General features: G+C 38.3%; 1 protein-coding gene across 1 annotated transcript in view; it reads right to left on the reverse strand.

Annotated features, from left to right (window-relative positions):
- LOC120424630 (uncharacterized) overlaps positions 1-23,111 on the reverse strand; it is a 237,581-nt gene that overhangs the window by 212,356 nt on the left and 2,114 nt on the right. The window contains exon 2 of the mRNA XM_039588796.2: positions 14,928-15,809. Within this exon, the coding sequence (XP_039444730.1) occupies positions 14,928-15,072 (145 nt within the window). The 5' untranslated portion in view covers positions 15,073-15,809. The remainder of the gene's footprint in view (positions 1-14,927; positions 15,810-23,111) is intronic.

The following is a 23,111-nucleotide window of genomic DNA, read 5'->3' on the forward strand; positions in this document are numbered from 1 at the left end:
TCCAACACTCCTCCAAACTGCCCTCCGGTCCAAATGGATTTTAATTATAAACTTGGACGAAAATGCAATTATTGATCAGGGAAAGTTTATTAAAAATTGATTGCATACAGTCGGGCGCTCCGCTGGTAGGAAAGGGAACGATGACGGCTTGCGAGGGACAGAATTTTCGCAAAACTTCCTGCTTAAGCATTCAAAGTGAGTTTGCTAAGTGTGTTCGTCGTCCTCGAGACTTGCTGCAAGTGGTGGATGCGTGCTGCCACCCCTCAGCCAGATGCAACATCAGTTCTCGGTTAATAAAGCCCGGCGGTTGAATGCAGTTTTTGGGAAAGTTTGCGGGAAAAGTCGTTGGAAAGGATTTTGAGGTAATATGCGCCAGATGTGAACCTGGGTATGGTAACTTAAGTGAGTAGTTGGTTAAGTGACTAAAATCATAATTTTGAAACATTTAACATGTCTGTATATGAGGATAAGGACTCGTGGGAAGCGGAATAAAAAAGAGACTCTTCAAAATATCGTTTACTCATGAATATTTTTATTTTATTTTTTCATCAGTTAAAAAAAAAGTTACAAAAAATATCAAGAAAAGCAAAAAGTAGCACAAGACAATCAAACAAACCCCATCAAACGAACAAACAATCAGCTGCAGAGTAGCAAAAAAGCAGAAACGGAAGACCAAAGGACATCACCGTCGGTCGGTCGTCAGCGTTAACGCCATGGTTGGCACGGTTGGCGTCCTGTCTGATTGTTGTCCCATCGTCGTCGTGCCCCGGAGAGCCGTTGGTGACGGTCGTAAACACATGCTTTCAGCAGTCACCGTCATTATTATCACTGTCGCACAAATTGTGCGCACTGTCTTTTGCTTCCTCCCTTCTCTCTTTCATCCTTCTAAGCCGGGGAAAAGCTGTTCGGAAAAGCTCATCCGCGGAAGGACGCAAAAAAAAGAAGCAACTCCCCAGGATGCGACGGCACCCCATACATATGTGATGACGACAGTGATGATGGCATTCCGCACTGAGTGTGTTTGTGTGAACTCTTGGAAAAACGGGAAAATCTTTGAAAACAGAAGGAAATGTGAAAAGTGCACATTATGATCCGCTGCCATCAATCAGCACTTTACAGCTCGGTTGGCGGGAAAGTGCCAACTTGACAGTGCAGATTCTAGTTTGTTTGTTTCTTTTTGAATCCAGTGATTTTGAATAATTTTTTATTACTATCAAATGCTATAGTCAGAACCAATTGTTTATTTTGTTCAGTATACCAAATTGACCTGTTTTTATTTTTAAACCCTTGAGAACCAAACACATTATACAGCAAAAACATCTTTTTGACATCTTGACCGAGTGCACTTTTCATTCTTCTAAAATGCACAAAAATGTTGACTGGGAAACCTCAGCGACACTAATGGAAGACTAATGCTTAGTGGAAAAATAACAAACAAATAGAGTGATGCATAAAAGTGACAAAAAAGTAGCTAAGAAGGTAAATAGGAAAATCATTTTCCGAAAATTGAATGTGAACAACATATACAATAGATGTTTAAATTTCGTAAATTGATTATTTTTTCAAAAATTCAAAGCATTAGGTCTATTTCCGTAGTTGCAGAATTGCAGAATTTCTGCAGCTTCTGCAGAATTCTGCAACCAGCATATGTCACTTTTTTGCAGCATGTTCCCGTACTTTTCAGCTCGCTCTCTTCATCTCTCTCTTTTGCAGAAGTTTTGCAAGGAGAGAAGCAGCAAAAATTTTGCCAGGGTAGCGCGTTCCAGTACTTTTTCTGCAATATGTTACACAGTTGAGTGGATTTACTCAAATTGGGTATGAAAGTTTTTTAATTATTTAAAAACATTGAAATAAAGGGATTGAGAAAAAAAAATAATAGAAAGGAGTTTACCTCTAGAACATTATTTTTTTTATTCAACTCAACATTTTATTTAAAAGATCAAGCATGTACCATTTATTAGGTAACTAGAAATTAATTATGCTTAGGTAGAAATTATTCATTAGAAACAATTCAAAACTTTTATATTAGGTAAAACAAATATAAGTGCGAGTTGCAGGTACGTTTAACGAATATAATAAAAACAATGACAACCAAAGGTTTTATATAGAAGGGACCATAAATACACATTTTAATAGCAAAATGTTTGAAAGATTATTCAGGATAACATTAATAAATTATGACTGGATGTCACACGGAAGAACAACGGTGACGCAGCGAAATTGACAAATTAAAAAAAAATCACAAACTCATAAATTTAGAAATCTGGACAATTTATTATTTGCCAATTAAATTTTCCTATTATTTCAACACACATATTTAACGAAGTTGACTTTATAGCTGTCGGCCACCATTGCTAGTACCAACCACTAGTGTCTTCCTTTTAATCTACAAGGACTTCGCCGCCATGGGCTCCTAAGTGTATGAAAGTATGGCACGGAGCGACGGCGCCGAATACCCATATTTACACAAAAAATCTTAGAGCGCCCGCCGCGGGATTCGAACCGGCAACCTCTGGATTGTGAGTCCAGTGCGCGGTCCGATTGATCCACACGGGCGGGACACACATATTTAGTCTATTCAAAAACAAATGAAGATAAAAAATTATTCCTAAACAAATATTTATTTGAAATTATTAAACATAAAAGAAATTTGTCTTTTAAAAGTTTTTAAAAACGATTTGTTTTTATAATACAATTTTTTGGTTGAGGTATTAGCCGTGCTGTAATACTGGCTTTAGTTTATCTTTTTTTTGTCAGGTTAAAATGTTAAACTAAAAAAAACGCTATATCAGTTACATTAATAAACTAAGCCTGAAATCGTTAACATATTTGCACAGCCTTTAAAGAGAAACTGTTCTCACTGGCATACGTGCATAGCAGTCCGAGCCTAACCTTTAAAAAATAAAATAAAAGGTAGGTGAAATATTCCCAACTTCTGCTGGGAAGTGCGTAATTCGCTATTTAAAAAAAAAACATTAAAAAAAATCGTTCTCAATAAAAAAGGACATTAAAAAAACTACCCCAAAAATCCATTAATTCAAAATATACAAACGTCCCTTCAAAATGACTACTTCAATTTAGTAATAAGAAAACATAAAATTTATCGCAACTAATAATAAAATGCATGATTTCACCCAACTTGCAAACTTTATGTAAGCGTGTATTCAACATCCATCACACCAAATTGCAGTAACTTTTCAACAAGAAAGAGAAGAGAGAGCTTGCAGAAAAGTATGGGAACGCTGCAACTTCTACCCCTCTCACAACAGAAGTTCTGCCTGAGAGAAAAATTACTTTTGTTGCAGAAAAGTTCGGGAACGCTCTACTGCCGTTTTTGTGCAGAATTGCAGAATTCTGCAGTACGGAAATAGACCTATTGTTTCGTGGAAAGTCGTACATTTATTTGAATTGGATATTCCATTGGATCTTCTTGTTTTCCCGCTTAAAATTGACGTCCGTGGGTATTGTCGACTCAAAAACCAAACAGCATTACAGTATAGCATTACTTTTCAATACAAAAAAATCGAATTATTCGCTCTACAGCATTGCCTTGGCGTTCTCGATTGCGAGATTCCTACTCGAAACTAGGTGTTCGAAGGCTTGATTGTTGAGGCAATTGCAAACCTCTTTTTACACCCTAGCTTCCATCCACCCCGGGATTCGAACTGACGACATTTGGATTGTTAGTCCAACTGCCTACCAGCGACTCCACCGAGACAGGACCCAGGGAGACGACTCCTACACCTGGACTGAGCTAACGACCTAACCATTAGGTTAGTCCGGGGCCAACATTTACTTCCCTTCCGACGGAAGGCGTGATTAGACAAATCTCGTCTCGAAAAATGCCACCGGGACCGTCTGGGTTCGAACCCAGGCCGACTGGGTGAGAGGCAATCACGCTTACCCCTACACCACGGTCCCGACTTTTCAATACAATTGCAGGAAAAATGAACTGACAACTTTTCCTGTCCTTCGGGAGAAACGATACGGCCTTCTTTTCCCTGCCAAAAAAAATGCCGAAAAGTAGTACTTTTCAGCACTTTTTTATCATCTTGGAGAAAAGCATTTAAAATTATCAAAATAATTTAAAGAACTGTTTCCGTGTTTTACCCTTTTGAAATTTTCGTTTACCGATCGGAACCATTCTTATTTTTTTCATAACACTTAGGATGGCAAATATTTTTCGATGTTTACGTCGTGATGTTTTATTTTTGCCTTCCTCACCTTACTGAGGAAAGGCTATAAAATGACTTCCTAGACCCACCTTCACGTATACATATCGACTCAGAATCAAATTCTGAGCAAATGTATGTGTGTGTGTGTGTGTGGTGGGATGTTGATCAAAAAAATTTGCACTGGATTATCTCGGCACTGGCTGAACCGATTTGGACCGTTTTGGTCTCATTGCAATTTTGATTGCAATTTTTTTTGCCTTTTTAAATATCCTTGGCTCAAGGCGTTTTCCAACACCTGGATTCTAAAAAACTTTAGAAATTGATTATTCCCACACAAAAAAACATTAATTTGAACTTGAAACCAAACCTAAACAATAACACGTCCAGCGTTGAAAGCCCATTGAACAAAAAGTACAGCAAATTCCCACCGTTAGTCAACGCATCACGAAAATAACTGCAACTAACGCAAAAAAGCCCCCGCGCGAAATAGTTAGACAAATTGCGATTAAATTTGCACCGGTCGGCAATTGTTCGCAAAAAAAAAGAAGCAAAACCGGTTTGGCTCCGAATCAAACCAACACCGCTCACGCCCGCTTGATTAACTGATCGCAGCAAAATATGCTGCCGGTGTGGGTGAGTGGTGATTTCTCACTTTGTTTTGTTTAGGTTAGTTTTTTGTTGTTTGGTTTTGTTTAAACGTGTACGCGTGAGCACTAACAACAATTAACAATAACATTGTTGTTGGTTTAGTGCGGAAAGGAAATACACAAAAAACGAAAATATTTGTTCCACTTTATTTAGTGCACGCTCAAACCAACTGGCCCACATTTGCGTTCAATTTGGTGCAATTTTCCGATTGAAATCGTTTAGCGAATATGTTCGTTCACTCTATTCATGTGTAGTCTATTTGCAAAAGTGTTTGTGTGTTGATTTTTCCGTACTTTTAACTCCATAAATTCAACTAAAATCCACGCCATTTGTTTTTACGATGGCGAAAGGAAAATGCATTTGCAAAAGTCTATTTTGTTGATATTGTTTCGGCGCCCTTTTTTCAGGAAATAATGGATAGTAACACTCAAACTGCCACACAAAAATACACACACACACCATTAAGTGCACGATTTTTTTTTTGTTTCACCTGAATGATGGAGAAGGGAAGGGAGAAAATGGAGCTTTACGTTGAAGGGACCACCCACCCAGCTTCCAGCAGTACAGCAGCCAGCCAAATGGAATTCCCTGACGTCGTTGAGCTCGGCCCAAGGGGGGAGGTAAAAGCTTACGTGCCAGACTGGCAGCAGAAATGCATTTTGGAATTGTAGCGTTGGATATTTTTTGTTCGAAACAAGAACAAATAAATTGCATAACGAACTTTCGTTTTGTCTCAAAATATGTATTACCAAAAACTTGCAAAACTCACTATTCAAAAAACAACCCTGCATAAAAAATAATAAATAAATTCTCCAATCAATTAACTCACTATTAAATTACCAAAAGCATTTTTTTCAGTATAAAATATTAGCATTGGCGGTGATCATTTTGGCCACCATCATGGATAAAAAAAATCCTAAATCACTTTAAGCGGTGTATGCACATCGGAAGGAACCGGTCAAGAAAAATTTCAAATGGGCAGCAGCGGCAGCGAAAGCAAGCCAGATAGGGTGAAGAAAAGCCCCAAGAAAACGCTCCCTCTCCTTTGTTCTGCTGTTCGTAAGGCTGTTTCTTGACCCCTTTCCTTCCGATCTCCATACTAGCCTTTAGAGTATACTATAGTTTGGGGTTCATACTTAAGCTCGACAATTAAAAATAAGACAACGATAATAGTAGTTTATGCAACAAGTTGCAAAAAGAAGATTTTTTCAGCACGAGTTGTACATTTATCCAACGAGGTTTACCGAGTTGGATAAATACGACGAGTGCTGAAAAAATCAAGTTTTGCAACGAGTTGCTTACAACATTTTTTTGCAATTCCGAAAAACGCTTATTTAATGGAATTTTATGTCAAACATTCATGTGTTTAGTAAATCCATCGTTCAAAACAAAACAATATTGAAAAATGTTACTTTTCGATATAAGTGCTGAAAAGTTCAACTTTTCAGCACCCATTTCAGTTCTGGAAAGTAGAACTTTTCAGCACTGTTATTGAAAGGTATTAATTTTCCATTCTGTTATTTTTGGTAGGGAAAAGTAGGCCGTTTCTCCAGAAGGGCAGGAAAAGTTGACAGTTTCACAGTGGAATTGCAAAAATATGTTTTTCTTGATTCGATTATCCGAAGATCCGAAGATTATCCAAAGTGAATTTTTCCCGAGTCCTGTATTGGAAAAGTAACTAGAAATTATTAAAAACAAAACCCAACACAGGCAATAGGTGATGATTTGGGGATTCAGTACTAACAGAAAATCTGAAAACTAATCGAATACATATTAAACTACTCAAATTACAAAAAAAAATATACAGTTGTCACAACCTTCATTCGATTTTCATGGAACTGTGCTCTTGAGGATGCTTTTGGTTCCTTTTTGTTGATTTCTACTAGGGGACGTATGTTTGGCAGGACCAATTTGCTGATTTCCACTATTTAAACAACTTATTTCGCAAAACTATATATAGAAACTTAATTGCTCACTTCCTATTGGGCTATTAATCACTCGATTTCAGTTGAAAACGCTTTTTATGAGCTGTAATTGAACGTCAAAGTGCTGATGTGGCAACATTAGAGACAGGATTTAATTAGATTCTGTTCTCTTACAACATTTTTTTCAGAGATTTATAGCTCGAAACCGTAAGGAGATAGAAATTGTATGTCAACGGATTTGTTTATGTGACATTGCAAACCCGATTTGACGGCGCACTCAAAATTCTGAAAGAAAAAGAATATTACATTTTAAAGTTTTAAATCCACTAGCACTTCCCGTTGAGGGCCTCGTTGCGCGGTCGTTAGCGGCTTCGGCTGCCGATTCCTTAGTTGCTATGAGGCGCGGGTTCGATTCCCGCCTTATCCTCCAGGCCTTTTATCGGATGGGGAAGTAAAACGTCGGTCCATTTGCTTAAAAGAGGTTTTGGGAGACTCACCACTAGGGTGCCCAGAATGTGGGACTTTTTCTCAAAACCTCGCTCCACAAGCTGAATATTGTTCCTTGACCTATTTTAGAACTCTGGGCCAAATATGAGCAAAATCGGTCATCATTTACCCATTGATACTCAAAGGTGAAGTTTGTATGGGAAAAATCGAAAAAAAATATATGAAAACCCTAATTTTCTCACGTTTTGGTCCGCAAGGCGCGCTACTTCAATTCAAATATTCTCAAAAGAGAGATTCTTATTGGAAATTTAATGCTCTACAACTTTGTAGAACATGCCAAAGCTGTTAAACTCGATCCTGAAAAGTTATTAGCGATTTAAAAAAAAAAAAAACATTTTTGTATGAAAAACTTTTTTTTCGCCAACTTTAGGCTCGAGTATCAATGGGTTAATCTTAACCAAATTCGCTCAAAATTTACACAGATGCTTAAAATAACCCAAAAAAACTGTTTTCCGCTTGTGGAGCAGGGGGTCATTTTTTCTGGGCACCCTACTCACCACACATAACCGTCGGACGCCTAGAAATGAGCAGAAACTTGCAACAGAGACCACAAAAGACCCGGGGCTCGTTAAAGTGGATTGCTTAGCTTTTTCAAGGCTCTGGAAGGCATCACTCCAGATCGGCCATTTGGCAGCCATGTTTGTTTTAGAAAAACATTCAAATCTTGATTCAGAATGTTTCAATCAAAAATGGTTTTCTTTGTGTTGTTTGTAGAAGCATTTTACATAACGTGATTATGTTTTCATTGCAATTTACTATTTCTGGACCCGGTATTATTAAGCTTGATCCTGGATTAAAAGAAGAAGAAAAACCCTCTATAACCCTCAATACTCGAACAAAACAAACATTCAAGGAATTATTACTTCTGGTTTTGTAGAAATGCTCTTCAAAAGCCTTTTAAGAATAAATTTTATGAAAATTGACAATTTGCTTTACTTAAAAATTGAGCTTTTTCTTATTTGCATCGCCTTGGAAAAAAAATTCTTTCATCAGCTATTTTGTTTTAACTTCCATGATTCCTGCCGACTGTTCCACCGTGTTTTGTTTATTTTATCCATGTTGCACACTTGCACACAATTTTCCGTGCAATTTATTGACAATTCATTATGTGCGCCCGCCCTCTAGCTGAAACCCTTTATTCTGGCAGGCGATGTGTTTTATGTTCATGCCGTTTTTTGTTTTGTTTGCCGGTTCTGGGAAGGGCATGGTTTTTCCGATGTTTTGACTTTTCGTTTTATAAAATTAGTTCAGCTGTTGATCTTGTTAAACAGAACTGTGATAAATGAACCTTTAAATAACCTAAATTATTTGAACATTTTACAATTTTTTTCTGATCTTTTATTAACCCTCTACGGCCCAAATTTTTTTTTTCGAAAATCTTTATTTTTCCCGTGTTCAGGAGGTCATTTTGAGCAACTTTTGTTCTACGAAAAACTTTACTTCTCTTGTTTTATGTTTTTCCTGTTTAATTTTTAGTATTTTAATTTGCATTTATCTTGTTTAGTTTATGTTTGTTTTTGGTAGTATTTGGCCTATTCTACCACCTCCTGTCATTACATTTTGCCTGTCTAATTTTTTCATGTTTTTATAGCCATTTTTTCAATTTTTTGCTCGTTTTTCACATTTTCTGCTATAAAATGGCACCATTATCATTTAAATTGTATATAAATGCGTAGAGGCATAGTCTGGCACACTAGAAAAATTACTGCATACTTCTTTTTACTTAAAATATAGGAAATGTTAGTAAAAAACACAGCCAAAGTTGACCCCTAAAAAAATGACATATTTAAAAACATTGGCAAAGTCACATAAAACAAGTAAAACTTCCAACCCATAATTTTTCTAAAATTTGAAGAGTTCTTCTTTCCAATGCTTTTTAAAGATCAAAAATTGGTTGAAAAATGGATTTTTAACGATTTTTTAAATCGAAGACCGTCTAGAGGCGGGGTTGGGTTGTAGAGGGTTAAATGTGTATCTAGAATAAGATAAATTATAAATTTGGTAAAATTTGTTTTCGTCAAAATATGTAATAAGTAAAAAAAGTGAAAAAATGTAAAAACTTTGTTTAAAGCAAAAGAAAGTTCACTTTTTAAAAAACCCATCGCAACTCAGCGAAACGTTCAACTCTCCTGATGAATTCTAGGTGCGTTCAATTACAACAACTCACGCAAAGAGCACAACAAGTTAAATTGGCAGACACCAATTGCGCTACTAGCCAAGCATCGACCAGCTGAACCCAGCTATAGCTAGAACCGGCAGCTGTACAAACTCCGAAGTCTGGCTGTGATCTTGTTCCGTCCCGTCCCACCATCCGAACCCGAACAGCGTCTGGCCAAGCCCGTTGGAAAGTTCAATTGTTGGCGAGGTGGGCTTGTGTGAGTACCAGAAGAAATCGATGAAGATGGACGCTATAGCCAAAGAAGCGGCAAACAAAATAAGAATAAGAAAAAGTGCAAGCAAAGTTCCACAACAAACTGTAACTAATTATGATGTAATGGATGGTCGGTTCGTCCGCCGGGGTCTGCCGGCCAGAGTCTCGGCACGTCGGCCAGCTTTGGGACCGAGGGTGGGAAAACCTGGTGTGGGGCTACTTTGGACACCCAACTATGAGCTGCTGTGTGACTGCCCGATGTCGAGCTGAATTTCAGTGTTTTCTATAGGGAAGTTATGAACAAGTATTGTCCGATTTAAGGCAACCAGAGTACTTTAAAGTTTAAAGGGTTAACTACACGCAGAAAAATATTTTGCACGATCAGCCTGTACGAGGTTTGGTTCAACAAAAGTTTTGTTGAATGTAATAAAAAAAATTGCGTTGAATCAAATCTTGAATTCTTCAAATGTCTTTTGTTTTGTTATGATAAACTTGTTTTGACGTTTAGCGTTGGTTAAACAACGTGTACTAGCTTTACATTTTTTAAGTAAACATAAATGACACAGCTGAGTTTCGGAAAGCAAGACTGTCAAATGTAGGTTAACATCAACTATAAAATGTCAAACTGACTCTCAGTTACGGTTCAAGTAGATACATAGATACGTACTTAGTTATAGAGCTTACGACGGCGGAGGATGAAGAACGTGGTAAGAAAAACAAAACAGCGAGAAGCGTTAAATTATAAAGTACGAGGTGTGTTTTTCTGCCTTCTCGCCTATACACACATACACCACTACCACTACAAACAAGGTGGTAAGCTGGCTAAGGTGGAAGTAACTCGGTGGGTGGATTGGTGATAGGGGTATGGGTAGTGTTAGTAGCAGTAGCTTTGGGATTTGTTTAGATTTTGTGCTTTACAACTTGGCTTTGGAAATTAACTTTTTTCTTCCATAATAAAGCATACAAAAATAAATACAACAAATTTTAAAAATGCATCTGAAATCTATAAATATCAAAAACTTTGATCCAACGTCACACAAACTTGGAGCCTAACATTTCAAAAGGGCACATAACTTTTGTAAACAATAGTGTATCCCTTTCCCTCAAATGACAGTTTACATAAGTTATGAAATGGACACACTCTTGTCTACAAAAGTTATGTGCCCTAATGAAATGGCAAGCACGACTTTAAGTCTCAAATAAAATTAGGTTTGTAAATGTACAAACTCCCCCGTGAGCCTGTAAGTGTGAAGCGTGGGCTCCAATCCGCCGGTATGACCACATAGACAGATGTACCTCCACAAGTTGTAGGGTTGGAGCTGGGGCCATCTGTTCCCGTAGAGCACGAGGGATGAAGAAATGCCAGTCGCGAAAAAGGGCACCGCAAAAGGAGTTTTTTGTTACGATCTATATAAACTGTTGCAGCCGCCGTGCTGTCATTAATCATGGGTTGGGAAATATGGCTGGTGTAATTTGTGGCGGCCGGTCTGGACTGACCATTTGGCTTTTGAGAAATCTTTCAAAGCGGTTATTAGACAAGCTCGTTGAAACATAGTACTAAATGTCAGAGAGTTTGTTTACAGCGGCATGACATCCCGCAAACCACGCTCTCAAACAGCCCTCATTCGAGCCAATTAGCACCAGAACACGGCATTACTCCTTCCGGTTCCACCGGAATGCTCGCGTGTGTCAGGCCCCCGGCGGGAGTACCACATGTCCCTTTCGGAACACATCAGAAAGCGAAAAAAACCGGGTCATTTCACCATCGAGAGTGCGCGACTCACACGATGATTTATTTGTTCTTTCTTGCTTCACCGGGTTTTTGTCCCCACGTGAGGTTCTTGACCTTATTTTGGACCTAAACAAAGACAAAATTGCGCCAAATAAAGCTTCTAGGTCCAATATAGGGCCATTCAGTCCTACCTCGCGACACAATGGCCACACACGAGTCTTTTGTTTTTCTTCTCCTTTCAAAATGTGTGGGTCTGTGCGTTTTTGCCCACATTTTCACACAGCTTTGTCGTGTGTGCATAATTGCGCATTGTGTTCGAACTCCACGACACAGCATCAGGTGTTGCTTTATTGCAGCGCGTCTTTGTTCTGACGGCGCACAGTTCTTTCGCAAAAACCATCCCAGACCAAGTTTGCGGTGTGTCTGACAGTGCGCCTTTTAGCCATTTTTACAAGTGTCATACTTAAAAGATCAAGAACGATGCGATCTTGATAGTTGCTACCATACTTCACCACCAACAAATAACTCTGAACTGTGTTTGACAGTTTACAATTTTGACAGATAGTTGACAAAAATATGACAGCACACTACATTTTTCACTTCTCATCAATCACCTCGCACTTAACACTTATCACTTTAATCCTTGAACGCTTGAACAATACTCCAACGGGGACCTAAACGTTGAAGTCCCCGTTAGGGAAACGCATCCGTACCACCGCGTCCATTAACGACCCAATGAGTTGTGACACATGAAAAAATCATGGAACCACTCAGTTTCACATGAAAGACCACACACACCGTAAATACCACATAAAAGAAAACAAATAACAAAAAGCTGCGGTCACCCCAGAAATTGGGTCAATTCATACGGTATACATTATTCACCACTCGGTCGCACTCACCTCTCACCCGCCACGTGTGTTTGTGTGTGAACGCGCTTTTGTGTCAGGTCATGGCACTGTATATGGTTCAATTCATTTACGCGATCTTTCAAGACCAGCTTCGGACCGCGTGTCGTTGAGTCAATTTGGTTCGGGCGTACAAACTTGATGAGCTTTTTGTTTTCTCATCATTACCGCCGCCACCGGTGAGTGGTGATTTGGGGGAAGTGAGGTGGGTAACGATTTAATTGGATCGTTGACTTTGGACTCCCCCTCGAAATTCAGCGTGTCAGCTTTAAAGATGCACTGTGAATTGGATGGTCGGAACGGAACGTTCTCTGTGCCCACTGAAAAGAGGACGGCTGAAGCTGTTTTTACCGCAAAACTGGTATGTTCGCGTCAGAGTGTTGGGATGAAAACAAAGTGAGGTCAATGAAAAATGTTCGACTAGAATGCTTCATATTGGTTTATAAAGCTGAGTTAAAGCCAATTGTGGGTGCCAATCTCCGTGAAGGTGGCGCTTCCTTCGCGCAGCGAACCTTGCATCGTTAGATTTGTTTGTTTTCCACCGAAGAACCGCGCATGTAAATGAAGCCATTCGAATCGGGACATTGAGATGTTGATCGGCATTTGACACGGCTCGCTGCAATTAGATAATTGGGTAACGAGAGTACCCGACCAACCGACGCCACTTCCTCCCTCTTACGACCACGTGGCCTTGGATTTGTTTGTTTTCATTGCGTCTTCTTCTTCTTCTGCTGCTGCTTCGCCCACTTCGCTGTCTTCTTCACGGTTTTGCGAGCATCGACGAAAGCTACTCTGGCCGAACGAAATGCACTTTTAGGCGCGGATTCCTTCACGGTTTGGCGCCTTTTTGGGTCAGGAAAGAAGGGCGCGCGCGAGCTGAGCTGACTGATGGCTGCGACGACAGCCGAGTTTGTTTTGGGGCCAAATTTGGCGAAGGCGAAGAATGTGTGCGAGCGCATGTCAATCAATTTCGTGGGAAATGTGACTGCGATTGCGAATCGAACTATTGTGTAATTTGTTATTCTTATTGTTTTGCGAAACTAAATCATAACCATTTTTGTCATACAAAACCGTCTATGCACCTGGTTACAAATTTCTTCGACTATCTCTGCGGCAGCTTCGAGGGCAGATGAACAAACTGGACCTTCTTTGTAATTAGCCATCATTAAAGATATTTCTTAACAACATTTTTTTTATCTGCGCAGACAAATCTCATGCAAAATCCATCAGTTAACAATTTAACGGTCAATTTGAATGCTATAAAACTTACCAAGCAAAATTTGAACTCACCACTGCTCAAATCAAATGCTCGCCTTTAACAGTTGCTTGTAACTGTATGCATATTTTGATTCATTCATTAGTCGCTCTGAAAACTGTTTAACCCTCTACTGCCCAAATATTTTTTTCGAAAATTTTTATTTTTTCCGTGTTCAGGAGGTCATTTTGAGCAACTTTTGTTCTACGAAAAACTTTACTTCTCTTGTTTTATGTTTTTCTTGTTTCATTTTTAGTATTTTAATTTGCATTTATCTTGTTTAGTTTATGTTTGTTTTTGGTAGTATTTGGCCTACTTTACCACCTCCTATCATTACATTTTGCCTATCTAATTTTTTCATGTTTTTACAGTAACTTTTTCAATTTTTTGCATGTTTTTCACATTTTCTGCTATAAAATGGCACCATTATCATTTAAATTGTAAATAAATGCGTAGAGGCATAGTCTGGGGCACTAGAAAAATTACTGCATACTTCTTTTTACTAGAATATAGGAAATGTTAGTAAAAAACACAGCCAAAGTTGACCCCTAAAAAAATTACATTTTTAAAAACATTGGCAAAGTCTCATGAAATAAGTCAAACTTCCAACCCTAAAATTTTCCAAAATTTTAAAAGTTCTTCTTTCCAATGCTTTTTGAAGATCAAAAATTGGTTGAAAAATGGATTTTTGGCGATTTTTTAAATCGAAGCCCGTCTAGAGGCGGGGTTGGGTTGTAGAGGGTTAATTCTACCACAAGCGACTGCTGTCAATAGTTTTAGTTGCTAACCAGCGTGTGGTAAGCCAAAACGCGAACTAATGAAGCGGTTTGTCAACTACAGATTGGCAGTGACCAAAAGCAATTTTCGCAAGTTTAAATGTGGGACGAAAGCTAGCACTTTCAAATTAGGCATTTTAATTGGAAAAGTACCGCTTGATCAATTGAGTTTCACACAATTGAGATTTCGGTGGCATTTTTCGAGACGAGATTTGTCTGATCACGCCTTCCGTCAGACGGGGAAGTAAATTTAGACCCTGTCTTACCTAGACTTCGGTTGTAGGCAGTTGGACTAACAATCCAAAGGTCAGTTCGAATCCCGCGGTGTAAAAGAGGTTTCTCAAATTGACAACAAAAAAAAAAAATGGAAAATCGTAAGAGATACCCCTTGGCTTGATTCTTTAGGTAAAAATAAGTAGCTGTAGGCAATTTTGAGCTTAATAGGTTAATGGTTAAGAGTCGCTTTTTATCGTTGATATTTTTATACAAAAAAACATATTTAGGAAATAGAGATTTATAAATACTGTTTGGTTAACCATTAATCAAATTAAAATTTTTAGGAATAAACTTTTTTTACGAATGAGTATCGAGACTTCAAACAGAAAAAAAATCTTGAATAAGATCACTAACCTGCAACTAGTGGCGTCCCATGGACAGCGGCTATCCCACCACCGACAAAACTCGTCAGTGACTCCAACGACGGCGAGGAGCGACGATCCGTACGGAGCTGCGGCGAGGCTAGGATGAAGACCACCCCGAGTATGATCCAGTTCATTCTTCTCGTCGTCCACGCCACCACTTCGCAGCAGTGACATATCACCAGGAAGAAGCACGACGAAGAACGGTTTTGGTCGGAACTGGACACGACGTCATGGCTTGGACAACTTCACCAATTGAGCACTGATTTCTGGATTTTATTTTTCCTAATTTGACTATTCACTACTTGAGCTATTCAATGCGATTTTCACTGTTTAAAACACCAAATAGACACTGATTTGACGGGGTTGAAATCTTAAGCACTACTCTAGGACACATTAGGCGAAATTATTATAAAATGGTGGAAGATCTTCCTCGCTTTCCACCAAATTCTTCTTTCCTTCAATCACTGACCACTATCTCTCTTCAATTTTCTCACTTTTCCAGCACTTTTAAGCTCCCCTCACTCTTTTCATACCGCTTCTTTTCCCAATGGTAATCAAATATTTCACACAGCACATCAGAGGTTGTTGGCGTTATCCACACGAAGAAGCCATGCTGGTTGAACTAGAGGGCACACGCTAGTACGAACCCGCGGTAATCATCAACTCACCACACTCATGGCAGCCGCTCTGGCAAACTTGGCTTGGCGGTGAACTGCCGGCCACCGACTGAAAAGCTTCCAGTCATAGTTCTAATTAACGATCATTTATTATAATTTTCGGTGCTTCCTCTCTGAACTAGTACGCCGCTGGATTTCTGCTGGACTTGTGTCGGACTTCTACGCCGGAGGATGAGTTGGTAACTCGCCAAGGTCTGCAAGCGAAAAACAAGATGGAAAAAAGTTCAACTTGAATAAATCGGGATGATTAACAAAAATAAAAAGTGATATCAACTTGCTGAACAAGAGCCGGAGTACTGCTTAAGTGGATGAGTTATGAACGGATTTTTGAGAAACTTTTTTTTCCTCTGCTGCCTATTAGTGATCCCAAGGCTTTTTAAGGGACCAGGAAGTTTTAATCGGTGAGTCAGGACAGCAGTGATGACGGAGAAGATGAGCATGGTTAAGAGGCAGCGCTCGGTCAGGGACGGGCTTAATGGCGATTTAAAAGAGTTGCGCATTAGTTTAATGAGTGTGGTAATGAAAACATTCAGTTCCTTTTGCTTCTCAATAAGAATCTTACCATCAATGCAGTGAGTTTTTTTTCTCTCTAGTGACCGATGCAAATATTTATCGAAATGTATGTCCCTTGACTCTGGCCGAAGCCGAGGAAGGAAGGCAAAACATCAAAATTACATTTCAATGCAATTTTTTTTAGTAAAGTGCATTGCGCACAACAGTTCTTAAAGAATCATCTGTTTTCAAAAAAAAAACTAATTCTCGAAAAATAAAATAAAAAGTGGTCAAAGACAAACATGTAGAAAATTTGACGTGCTTTCTTAAAAAATACACGGAAATTTTAAAAACACGGCGTTTCTATGAGATTTTTTTTAACGGTGCACATCAACCAGAGCATCTTGCATCAAGATTTTTGTAACGCAAATTTAACTATCGGAATATTTGTTATTCATCCCCTAAAGTACTGTCTAAAAAATAATTTAAAAGAAAGTTTGACGATTTTAACAATCACATTGTTGATAGATTGGGTCCGTAGATTTGTCAATTATGTAAGACAACCGCTTCCAATTAAGAAGACAACCACTTCCTTGATTGCTGTGCACCCTTCAAGGTTTCACAGTCAAATTTAAAGGTTAGCCCACGATTTTTTGTCGTTCAACATTTTTGTGGAAATAGCCAAAAATGGAGCGAAAAGACTCACAAAAAAGTCAGGATGGTATCACAGACAAACAGACGGGACACTCGAGTTCCAAACCATCCTTTGGAGCAACCTGCTTATCCTTCGTGGACTGTTGCTCAGATTGCTGCTGCTGGTCGTCCTTTTCACGATGTTGCGTCGATCGTGGGCGACACGTTCCCCGCGGATGTTTCCAAACGCCCATCATGGGGACCAATTCTGGTAGATTTGGATTGTATTTTTTCTATTTCAGCGGCCACTACTGCTGTTTTCGTGACCAGGGGTATCGAGATTTCAGTGGAGAAAGAATCTTCGACAGAACTTTGAAGCAACGGGAGGACCAGTTTTTTGGTCTCTGTCGTTGCGGTAGTGGTGCGTCGGTGCTGATGCTGCGCATGATTTGGCTCATGAAGTTCTGCCATTGGAAACGGAACCAACCGTGGAACCGACCCATCGTCATCTTCGGCCGTCGGTGTTGAATTTTATATTTTTCTTCGGGTACTGACGATCAGCAACAACCAAATTATTTCGATCAGCTGATGATGTTCACAATCGTTATGGCTTGATTGTCTCACGCATACATTGACATGACAAATGACAGTGATGGGTTTGTATTGGTATGTTTGGGCTGCGCTTCGGCATCAGCTCACCAGGCAGCGCTGGCGTCGCCGTGATTTGGTGGTTAGATGAAGGACGATTGATTTCAAAAATAATTTGCATGGAGAGTCTCGTCTGTTTGTCTGTGATGGTATGTCCCTCCTAAAAAAATAATAAAATCATCTATTAAAACTGTGTTTTTTAAAGTGGTCTAAGCGTCAAAATTTTCAAAAACCGATCACAGGAATCGATTCTCCAGACATAAAAGTTTCTATATTGCTCAACCTTGTACAAAAAAAAAACTTGACTTTTAAAACTGCATGTATTTTTATTTCAGTTTGAATTCAGTGTAAATGAATTTCCTAAAAGTTTGTCTTTCACTACTTATTGATAGGATTCAACGGCTTTTTTTTTTCAAAGCGTTTTTCAAATGTTATTCTCGAGTGCAACTGGCTTCATATATAAAAAATAGCTTACAGTCATCACACATAGGGGAAATATACCCTTTCAAATCAAACACACCTATCTTCGTCATATGAATAGTTTGATGCTCGATTAAAGCTCCAAAAATACTATTTAGGCTATAAATTTACCAGCAACAGCACCGCCTCAAGAAAGCACGCAAATTTATGCCATTTACTGGTCAAAAAGATCAAATTTAATGCACTTTTGATCATAATTACTATTTTGCGAGACCATTTCTTATCATTTTGGTGGCACACACATTAACAGCCAAGATGATAGCTTAACTGCTTAACGAAAGTCGCCTTCAATATCTTTTCACTTGCGCTAACGATTTCAAAGCGCTTGAGATATAAAATTGCTTCCAACTACCCGCAAAATGTTCTTTTGCACATTAGTTAGTCACTCACTAGAAAAATAATCCCGAAACATGTAATTAATTAGCAAGCGCCATCAAAAAAACAAACGCGCCAAGTCTTTTGACGTTTGACATTTGACGACCCATTCCAATCGAAGGCTGAATAAAACCGAGCGAGAAGAGAAGGCAAATAAAGAACAAAGGGTGGCCACCAACACTACCAGCAGCGCCTGTTGGAGTGAGCCAGTGATGCCAGGAAATTTTCTCTATAAACGCTTCTTTTCGTGAGTATTCGCTTAATATTTCATCAATTTTGGCAGCACTAAGCAGACCCAAAAGAGCGCTGGAAGAAAAAAAAGAATTGCTGAAAATAGGAAAATGGGCGTGGCCCAATGCACTTGACTGATTGGAATGCATTTGGGAAATATTTTTTGAAATGCTTGTAAAAGGAATAGCATAACTTTTAATAAAAGTGAAAATAAACAGAAATGTTCACAAAAAGTTGCTCTACTCGTTGGTGTACTTGGTTTTAGTAAATTTCAAGGAACAATCCAGATTATCCAGCATCATTCAAACTCGACCGCTTATTAGGCTTAAAATGGGTATATTTCCCCTATTCGGAACAGTTTAGAGATCGGCCAAATTATAAAAAAATCGATAATCGAACATAATAACTTGCTTTTACCTTCATGTGAAAGCTTGTCTTGTGATCTTTCGATTGATGTGATGTAGAGTTTACGTTTTATATCAAGTTCTTAAAGAAAAACATTGACCCTTAACATCCACAAATTTTCACAGAATTTAAACAATCTTTGGTTCTCTCCAGGAGTTCATATTCTTTACAAAATAATGACTTGACACACTGAAACCAATGAAACTCAAGCTAAGTTAAACTCAAGCTAAGCAAAAAAAAAAAAAAAAAGTTATGTTTCATGAATGGTCTGATAACTTGTTTGTGAAAATATCAGTAAAATTTAGGCGTTCCACAATTGTGGGAGGCACAGTAACATCTCACAATTATGGAACATGCAATTGGGAGACAGTGTTTTGCTGCTCTGTATAGAATGATCTTAAAATGCAGTATTTTTTTCAAAAAGAACTAATATTACTAGTGAAATTGCAAGAGAATGTCCAATTAAAACTCCTCAAAATAGTTGGGCCGACAGAAAGATGCATTTGGCATGATATTTACTACTTACCACAAAAGTGTGGGATGTCTGTTTAATTGACATTGACATTGGTTGGGTACAAACAATTCCCTACTTGGAATGGAATTGCTCCAGTGTACATAGAAATTTGACATAAGTTCAGAATATTAGTAAGTTGGTTTAAAAATGTGAAACAATGAAAATCATGTGAATGGTTACATTATTTTCAGTTATGTTTTTTAACCCCTGTTAAAAAAGAAAACCCTTCATGCTATAAATATTGAGGGCATTGATTAGAGCAGGATTATAGACTAATCTCAGTGGAGAAAACAAATCCTACATTGCACGAAACCATCCAAATTTAAAAAAAAAATGTATGAAGGTGAAGAATGACAACTCCGAAACAACTTTAAGTTTTTTATTAAGAGTTTCGTCACTCCTGAAAAACATAATTCCGCAGCTACATGTACGTATTTGCTCAACTCAATACTAAAATCGCTGCGTGAGCAATTTTTCTCCCCCTTACCATTCATCATAAATTTCTTTCCCGGGGAGTTTATTTATTTTGGTGGTGCGCGCCTGAAAGTATGCCACCCAGCTTTTTTTCATTTCCCGCTTTTTTATTCCTTACAACACGGACACAGAGTGTTGCAGCACGTCAGGCGCGGGAGCGAAAAGAAACATAAATTAAGGAGAGCGGGACCCTGTTTGCTAGCGCGCACAGAGTTTTTCGTCTTGGAGACAAATAAAATCAAAATGGAAAGAAAAATCCTCAAGAAATTTCTGTGTGCCCGCCAAGAGGGTGGGTTGTGGGGTGAAAACAGATAAGAAAATTTATTTGCCAATGCGCTGCGTTGGGCTGTTTGTTTATTTTGCTCACAAACCGGGAAAATCCTATAAAAACTCGCATATATGATAAATTAAAATGATTAGAGGGTAGGTTGGAAAGCAAGGGGGCGCAATCAAGGGGCGAATTGTGTCTTGCTTTAAGGGTGGTTACTGCGAAAACGGAAGGCAGAGAGTGATTGTGGTTTTTGTTCGAGACTTTTTGCGCTACCTCCAGGTTAGGCGGGGGTGTTTTTCTGTCTCCTATCTTCTATTTTGTTGTTCGCCCAAGGGACACTCGATTGGGTTGTTACGGAAACGGAACCGACTTTGACGAGGGGAACGAATTTGGTGGGTGGAGTTGTTTTTGTCAGCCCGGCGTCGATGGCAGAGTCGTGGAAGGTCATTGAATTGTGCGAGACACTCTTCCGGGAATTACGGTGGGTTTGGTCAAGAGATAGAAAGTTCTGGAGTGGTTGTGATGAATTTTCGGAAGATTACACGCAACATTGCCCACAAATTTGGGTTGAAGAGTTGTTCCGCAAGAAGGGTTCAACTGACACATGCTGATTAATTTTGGTGCAGAAATTCAATGTAAAATTAAAAAAAAATATAATCAAATAGGCCTAATCTAACCTAATTAAAAATTTCTTAAGCAAAGACTTCCAAGAACGATTTTCATGTTAACTTTTACTTAATATAACTTATATTAATAAATTAAAATTTAATTGTGCTTCAAAACTTTTATATTCAAAAGCGTAATCCATAAAATAACAAATCTAATTTGAAAATAACTGATTACAAATTCTGCACAGAACAAATATCCCCCACCCACCCCAACTACGATTCCGACCGATTCATACTAGAATTGCAACGCTACAGCGAGGGAATTTCCCGAGGGGATTCTAACTGGATTTGCGATTTGAGCTTGCATCATCAGCACTATTCCGTGCATCTATCTCTTCTGGGTGCGTTTGATTGAACGCAAAAGAACCGTTTCCTCCCCAGTCAGCGTCGTCGTCGTCGTCGTTCTATAACCCAGATGATTGTTATCAGCGAGAGGGAGAACCAGTTTTGCAAGAAACGCACAAGTCCGAACCGGTTCGCGACGCTGTCCGACGACTCTATGCTGGAGTCGAGCCAAAACGGGATGCTGATGGTTAGGAGGAAATGTGCAAAGAATTCAAGAAAGAACGGTTTTGCGAAGTGATGGACGGAATGATCGGGAGGGTTACATCCGTCACTGCTGGCAGGTGTCGAGCCAGCTGATTGGCTTTACGTAAAATATTTCAAGTCTCTAGAATTCGGCCACTACAAAAAAGATGGTTTTTGTCATTTAACCTCAGGTTTTTATCACTTTTATCAGAATTCAGTATTTCCTTGTCAACCTGTTGGTTTTCGCTCTGCACTCTGATTTTGATCTGATGTTAATTTTGAGGTTTATCAACTTCAACCACATTGTTTGCAGTGGGTATGAATGCAGAGCGGATTCTTTACTTCGAATGGAACTGCTTTTGTATTAGAGCAATTCTCTACCAAAACCGGAAATGGATTTTATTTGTATTTTTTGATTTGGCTCAAACTTTGTGGGGGCCTTCCCTGTGACCAAATAAGCTATTTTGTGTCATTGGTTCACCCATACAAGTCTCCATACAATTTTGGCTGCTGTCCATACAAAAATGGTATGTAAATATTCAAACAGCTGTAACTTTTGAGTGAATTTTCTGATCAATTTGGTGTCTTCGGCAAAGTTGTAGGTATTGTTGAGGACAAATGAGAAACAAATAGGTACACGGAAAAAAATTTTTTTTTTTCACTAAAACTCAATTTCCCAAAATATGTATTTTTTGATTTTCGAGATTTTTTGATATGTTTTAGGGGACTAAAATCCGCAACTTTTGAGCTATAGAGAAACATGGTCAAAAAATCTGCCGCCAAGTTATGAATTTTTGAAAAATAGTGATTTTTGGAAAAAAAATCCAAATTTCATGCAAAAACAAATTTGAAATCAATTTTTAATGCAAAACTGAATTTTCAATCGAAAAGTACTTTACAGATTTTTTGATAAAGGGCTTCGTTTTCAAGATATAGGCACCAAAAGTTTGATTTTAGCAAAATATTTGCAGTTTTTCGATTTTTAAAAATAGTGACCATGAGCGACCATTTCTAAAAAAAATTTTTTTGAAAAGTTCAGAAAATTAGCTATAAAATTGTCTAAGAAACATTGAAGATTGGACCTCGGGTTGCTGAGATACAGCCGCTTTAAGAAAAAGAAACACGAAAATTGAAGTTTTCTAAGTCTCACCAAAACAACCCACCATTTTCTAATGTCGATATCTCAGCAACTAATGGTCCGATTTTTCGTGAAATTTTCCGATCTTTTCGAAAAAAATATTTTGAAAAAAATTAAATCAAGACTAACATTTTAGAAGGGCCAAACATTGAATATTACGCCCATTTAAAATGTTAGTCTTGATTTAATTTTTTTCAAAATATTTTTTTCGAAAAGATCGGAAAATTTCACGAATGTTTCATGTATTAACATTGAAAATCGGACCATTAGTTGCTGAGATATCGACATAAGAAAATGGTGGTTTGTTTTGGTGAGACATAGAAAACTTCAATTTTCGTGTTTCTTTTTCTTAAAGCGGCTGTATCTCAGCAACCCGAGGTCCAATCTTCAATGTCTCTTAGACAATTTTATAGCTAATTTTCTGAACTTTTCAAAAAAAATATTTTTGGAAATGGTCGCTCATGGTCACTATTTTTAAAAATCGAAAAACTGCAAATATTTTGCTAAAATCAAACTTTCGGTGGCTATATCTTGAAAACGGAGCCCTTTATCAAAAAATCTGTAAAGTACTTTTTGATTGCAAATTCAATTTTGCATAAAAAAATAACTTCAAATTTGTTTTTGCATGAAATTTGGATT

Source organism: Culex pipiens, chromosome 1, assembly GCF_016801865.2.
Source record: "Culex pipiens pallens isolate TS chromosome 1, TS_CPP_V2, whole genome shotgun sequence".
NCBI classification, from domain to species: Eukaryota; Metazoa; Arthropoda; class Insecta; order Diptera; family Culicidae; genus Culex; species Culex pipiens.